The 6519-nt window shown below is 60.9% G+C and overlaps 1 protein-coding gene across 5 annotated transcripts; it reads right to left on the reverse strand.

Moving 5' to 3' along the window:
• LOC136560103 (Krueppel-like factor 2) lies at positions 1 to 5406 on the reverse strand. 5 transcript variants are annotated; one of them, XM_066555753.1, is made up of 4 exons: positions 5244 to 5406; positions 3930 to 4968; positions 3030 to 3201; positions 1 to 439 (listed from the first exon to the last, which is right to left on the reverse strand). In XM_066555753.1, exons 1-4 carry the CDS (start codon positions 5334 to 5336, stop codon positions 370 to 372), a joined length of 1374 nt encoding a protein of 457 aa, XP_066411850.1. In that variant the 5' UTR covers positions 5337 to 5406; the 3' UTR covers positions 1 to 369. The 5 variants fall into 5 exon arrangements, with proteins under 5 accessions (XP_066411850.1, XP_066411851.1, XP_066411849.1 ...); XM_066555754.1 differs by having other exon boundaries at positions 3993 to 4968; positions 5211 to 5406; XM_066555752.1 differs by having other exon boundaries at positions 5211 to 5406.
• Positions 5407 to 6519: the final 1113 nt, after the last annotated feature.

Consider the following 6519-nt stretch of genomic DNA (forward strand, 5'->3'; position numbering starts at 1 on the left):
ATTGGAAGAGGGTGTTTTTTATTAACAACAAATTAACCGTAATTGTCTTTTCCACTACAGCCACTCCTCCCCAGCCATGCAATGGTGATTCCCAGTATTGCCGGTCCATTTGACTGCCATACCCCATCATGTGCCTGAAGGAGTGCCTTGCCCCAGGCACAGGGGAGCAAACCCAGAGCAGCTCTGTTTGGAGGAGCCAAAGCACCTTCCCCTGCTCTCGCCTCCCCGTGTAGGCACTGGCAGCAGAGCCGGACCTCACTCCTGCCCTGGCACAGCAATGATGAAAGGCGAGAAAGAACTGGTTTGTGCTCTGATCTCAGAGCTGAACCTCAAAACAGCCGTGAACTGTCACTCCAGCTCCCAGGATGCTTAGGGAGGACAGGACAGCAGAGCCAGCCTTTCCAGTGAGACAGGATGGTTGGAGAAATTCATCGTTCCCCTGGAAATAAAAATAATAATCATAATAAAAACACAAAGCCAGAGATTACTTATACGCACACAAACACGCAGGCACGCACTCTCCCCATCTGGCTTTGCCAGCCTGACTCATCGCTAATTCAAACAGCCCACACCTTTCCCTCTCCCTCCATGTGACGTTTTGAACAAGTTTCCAGGGAAGAGGCAGAAGTTTTGCCCCAGCTATCCCCTACCATTGTAACTTTGTCCTTGGGTTCTGGTGGTCCCAGGAAGAAGATACCCCCAGTACCTCATGCAGGCCACATGTGTCCCAGCACAGTCACCCCTGCACAAGCACCTCTCAGAAAGTGGGGCAAGCAGAGGGTGGAGACAGCAGTGGAAAGGACAAGTGATTGAGCCTGACGGATCTGTGACACCTGTGGATGCAGCCCCGTGGTCCGATCTCAGGCCTACAGGCAGAACATGATGTCCCAAGCTGCTGCCACTCTGCCTGGAATCACCATGCTTTTGTAGCTGCTCAAGGGCAGACCACAAGGGTGGGTGCTGGTCCCAGAACAAAGAGCCCAACACCAAAATATTAGCCACTCCTCAGGGGAGCATCAGACCTGCTCTGCCATTCCCATCTGAGTGGGATCAGCCCAGCTACATCCCACTTCCACTTGCAGAGCAAGCAGCCCCAGGACACCCTCCAGCCCTGACCAGCTGCTGGGGGTTGCAGAGATGAGCAGGAGGAGGGAGCCACTGCCACCACCACCCTGGGCCAGGGCATCATACAGCTTGGGTGCTCCCTGCACTGCCAGCATGGTGTCAGGTCTGGACAAGTTCCTGCCTTCAGAGGGATTCGTGCATCACTGGTAATCAGCTGTGGGAGGGAGGGAGGGATGGAGCCAGACCTGCTTGCTGAGCTCCGGGACCTGCCAGCATGCTTGTGCTGAGTCACCACCTATTAACGCAGGGAAACCTCAGCACCTGAACCCTGCCAAGCTGCCAGGCCATCCCCAGGAGGACAGCAGAGACAGCACCCAGGCCCAGCCAGCTGACACCAACTTCCCTGCTGGTTGTGACCACAAGGCCAGTACTCCCAACTGTGAGGCACAGCGGGACAGGACTGCTCAGGAAGAATTCAGGACCAGCAAGGCTCTCAGTTGAGTTTCGGCTGCCATTCTCCTTGGAGATGACTCACCGCAGGACCAGTCACACCATCCCAGTGCCGCAATTGCCCCATCTGCAGATTAGGGAAACTGAGGCACAGGGAAGTGAGGTGACTCAAGAGCTGTTGCACAGGAGATGCTACTCAGATGCCGAGGCTTGGGCGTTCCCCATCGATCCTCCACAGCTAACTTAAGCAGAAATGAACATCGATGTAAATATTTACTGACAAACAAGCTCAGCCTCACCCTCTCCTCTTAGAAGAAACCTTTAAAGTAAACTTTCCTGGCTCTTTCATGTTTACATCTTGTTTATTTATTATACAGCAGATCACAATATTTCAACAGTTTGCATATAAAGAAAAGTAACATTTCAGAGTGCAAGAGACCTAACGTGCCCAAGCAGAGAAATGTTAATTAACAATATACACAGACGGGAACAGTGCACTTCCCAAAGCTGAGACTCATCTGTGTTCCCAGCTCAAAGAAAATATATTAAAAAAACCAGAAACATTATATATTACTGCTTTGTTTAATTTACAACTTGCTTTGCAGAAGCTGCACATAAAAAGACTCATTTTCTTTTGAGCTTTCTTTTTGTCCCCCCCCTCTACAAAAATTTCAAGTATAGCAGAGACCTGGGCATTCATAGCTGGACTCACTGTCCTTTACATACTAAATTTTAAAAAGCAGCATGGGGAAGGCAGCTGCAGCAGTACCTGGTGTCATCTTGAGGGGAAGAACAAGACAAAATAAAGCAGACAAGAGCCAGGAGAGACATTTTAGGCTCTTGAGTGGAAAACTGGGAATGGTCAGGGGGGTCCCAGGCTGGTGACAGGAGCATCCCTGTCCTCTGTGCAAGGTGACGCTGTGCTGCCAACACCTGCAAACCCTTATAGCCATGAGCCAGTCAAATCCCACCCTCACCCCATCCACTCTGGGCTTTGGGTCAGGTTTGTTCTGATGATCACAACCGAGACAACCAGCAACCCATTTCCCAGCACCACAACCAACGTGCCCAACTGGCATAGCTCTCCAGCCAAAAAGCAGTGAGAGTCAGCCACCACAGCCCCTAGAGCCAGGGGGGTGCCAGAATCTGGGGGAAGAAGGTTAAGCTGATGCCAAATACAAGCCAGGAGTTCTGGGGACAGATCCCTTATGCACCAGCTCTACCACTCACTGGGTACCTGGCTGGGGGGAACCCTCCAGGCATGGGGAGCTGAGTGGTGATGACTGGGCAGATGTTTCTTGCAGTTTTGCTCCCCACATACATCCCCAAAGCAGCCCTTCCCCACCACTTGGCTGGGCCAGCTCTCACAGGAGCAGGAGGAGAAAACTAGTTATCAACTACAAGCAGAGGGGGCTGGGTGGCCAGGCTGCTCCCCACTGCCATCCCTGGCCCGACACTATTTACACCGTGAGCTAGCTCCGGGGACATCGAGTCCGGCCGCAGCCACTGCTCACATGTGCCGCTTCATGTGGAGAGCGAGGTGGTCTGAGCGGGAGAAAGCCCGCTCGCAGAGGTGGCACTGGAACGGCCGGTGCCCTGTGTGCTTGCGGTAGTGGCGGGTCAGCTCATCGGAGCGGGCGAATTTCCAGCCACATCCTTCCCAGGTGCAGTGGTAGGGCTTCTCGCCTGCAGAGGAGAGGGGGTGTCAGTGGGCTTGTAGGTTCCCACCCTCCCTGTGCCTTCAGTTCTGTGCTACCCTACCCAGCACCCCCTCTTCCAGAAGATGGGAGGCCCATTGCGCACCTCTGCCTGCCCAACTTTCCCCTTCTGTCCCCCATTTTTCTGCCCTTCCCCATGTGCCAAGGTCTGTTTCCTGAGCACCCCTGCCCCACTACAGCACCCCTCCTCTGCACCCTTGCTTCATTTTAAACTGTGGCTGGTGCCCTGCTCATCCCTGCTATGGGCTGGCACCATGTGCTCTGTCCCAGCTCGGCCAGAGGGTCTCACCGTACAACCCCCAGTCTGTCTCCCTATTCTGTTTGTCCCTAGCCCAGGTGGACGGTTTCTCCATGTCCCTAAGTCCTACCACCTCAGGCACCCCCGGACCCCAAAACCAGCAACTGGAGGTGCCACAAGAGTGGTCTCACTACATGCCAGGGACTATGTGTCCCTGCCAGCACCACCAAGGGGGTCCTTCCAAGCACTTCGCGGGCCATCCCCATTGCCCCCTGCCCTACACGCAGAACGCCTCCACTAGGGCTGTCTCTGGGTGCCCTCACACAGCCCCACCACGGGACCCACCGTGCACTCCCTGACACACCGCAGGGGTCTTCCCCACGTGACACGCCCCCCACTCCCGGTGTCACCTCCCGCGACGCCCCCGCACACCCCCGGGACCTCGCTCGCGGTCTCACCACGTGCCGCGGTACCCGCGCCCGGGACCCTCCGTGCGTGTCCCCTCCCCGGCGCGCCCTTACCCGTGTGGGTCCGCATGTGCGCCTTGAGGTGCGAGCTCTTGGTGTAGGTCTTGCCGCAGCCCGGGTATTCACAGTTGTGCGTGGCCGTTCGCTTGCGCGCCCATGAGCGGCGGCCGCGCTTGGGCTTGCAGTCCTCGGGGGGAGCCCCGGTCGGGAAGTACTCCAGCACCGGGGAGTTGGGCGGCGTGACCAGCAGCCCGGGCAGCCCCGCCGGGCCCGGGCCCGGCCCCTTCAGGGGCTCCCTGTAAACACTGAAATGTCCATGAAACTGCGGTGGCGGCTGGGGGGCGAAGTGGGGCGCATAGCGGTGCGGAGCCACGGCGTAGTGGGGCGGCAGGTCGGCCAAGAGGTGGGGATCGGCGCCAGGCAGCGGCTCCTCGGGGGGCCCCAAGCGGCCGTGGGGGAAGCCCGGGTAGGGCAGCGGCGGCCCCGGCACCGGTCCCGGCCCAGGACCCGGCGCCACGCGTGGCTTGTGCTCGCCGCCGCCCGGTCCCAGGTACTCGGCGGCAGACATCCCCAGCATGCAGGCGCGCTCCTCCGGCTGCTCCTTCTTGATGCGGGGTCCGAAGGACTGCGCGGGGTCCAGGGGCAGTGGGCGGGCTAGGGCTGGGTGGAGGGGCGGGTGGTGATGAGGGTGAGGGTGGTGATGGGGCCCGCCGGGCACCCGCAGCTCCGTGTACTCCCTCCGCTGCGGGTCGTAGTGGCCGGGTAGGTCCGGGGTGAGCAGCTCAGCCACGTAGCTGTGGCCCTGGCCCTCGGGGTAAGGCGCAGGGAACTTGCCCGGCGTGGAGTACGAGCCGTCGCTGTCGTAGGTGGTGCCACAGCTCTCGGGGGTCTCGGGCAGGGGGTAGTTGGGGCCGGTCGGCCCCTGCCCGCCACTGCTGGTGTGCGCCAGGATGAAGTCCAAGTCCACGAACTTGCCCAAGTCATCCTCCTCCCGCTTGACGGCAGCGGGGCCATCCTGTTGTAGCATCCTCTGAGGGAAAATGAAGCGTCAGGATCGGCGGGGAGACGGTTGCGGCGGCACCCGCCGCCCCAACACCGCGGCCCGCGCCTCCCGCTCGGGGCGGCGGCTCCCCCCAACCCGTCCGACGGGTCGGCACCACTCCGGCTGCGCTGCGCCGCCCTCGGGGCGCCCTCCGACGGCGAGAAGGCGGCCCGCCCCCCACTCCCTGCCCGGGCTGAGCCCCCACCCGGAACGCTCTGTCCCGTACCCACCTTGCCACCCTCTCCCCGTTGCCTGGTGCTTACGTGGAGCATGTCGGCGGGCCGCTCCTCTAGCGGCATCAAGTTGGCGAAAGTGGAGATAGAGGGCAGGGCGCTCTCGTCCACGGCTGCCGCCATGGCGAGCCGGGCCGAGGCAGCGGGGCCGGGGCGGGCTGGGGGAGCGCGGTGCGCGGAGCCCGGCACCGCTCCGCTCCCCGTGGCAGCAGCGCTGCTCTGCGCCGCCCCGCGCCCCTAAGCTGTTAACAGCATGGCTGCGCCCCGATTGGTCCGGTCCGCATTGATATTCACCGCCGCCACTTGCCATTGGCTCTGCTGTAGCCCGAGCCACGCCCCCTCCGGCGGAGCTGCCCTGGCGGGCGGGGGTCGGCAGTTGCCACTGCCCCGACCGCGCTCGGAGTCCGCACGGGACGGGACGGGACGGGGCAGGGCAGAGCAGAGCAGAGCAGAGCAGAGCAGCGGGGTCTCCACGTCCCGGTCTCCGCGTCCCGCTTTGCCCTGCTCTGCGAGACTGTCCTACGGGGGAGAAGAGACAAGGGTGCTGTTGTGGATCGCGGAGGCCAGAATCCTGCCCGCGACGTGAACGGGGCAGCGGCGCCCTTAAGGCTTGCCCACACTTCGAGCGGGGAGGGGGGCTGTAGGTGGCAGAGCAGGAGGTCCCCCGGCACCTTGTCCCGAGTAGGGCAGGGGCAATGGCTCTGTTACAGGCACCCTGTGTGGAGGCAGAGAGTGCCAGAGAGGTCTGGCGCAGGGGTACATACAGGTAAAAGCATTTTAGCCACTGTGCCGGGCGCTACACTCTCCACGGGGACCCCGAGCGCGTCAGCGAGCGGAGGTGCAGTCCCAAAAAGGTGTGCTTGTGCCTCCATAGGAGATGAACCTGAAAGCCGAGCCTCGGTGCCCCCACACCCCCACGCGAATCGTTTCATGTAAGCGCACCCGTGAAGCCGCGTCCTCCCGCGCCGCTGCTGCCGGTGAGGCAATCAGCAGCACAGAGCGTACCAGCTCGCATCTGGCTGCGTGCAGGGTGCGTGTGCGAGCCGAGATAACTGCTCCTCGACCCTGTCGGGGGCTGGCACCCTGCCAACATTGCCTCATCTCGCCCCACAGCCCCCGCAACACGTTTGTCTGCCCTCCCTAGGAACCAGTGCTGTGGATGAGACTCCGACCGCCCTGGCACAGGGGGACATGGGCCGGCTGTCCCACCCTGAGCAGCCCCTGGGAGAGCGCTGTCCTGAAGGCTTCCCATGGCAGGGGACACAAGGACAGCAGGTTATCCCACTTTGCAGGAGACACTCAAGTC

The sequence above is a fragment of the Molothrus aeneus genome, chromosome 9 (genome assembly GCF_037042795.1).
Source record: "Molothrus aeneus isolate 106 chromosome 9, BPBGC_Maene_1.0, whole genome shotgun sequence".
Lineage (NCBI taxonomy): Eukaryota > Metazoa > Chordata > Aves > Passeriformes > Icteridae > Molothrus > Molothrus aeneus.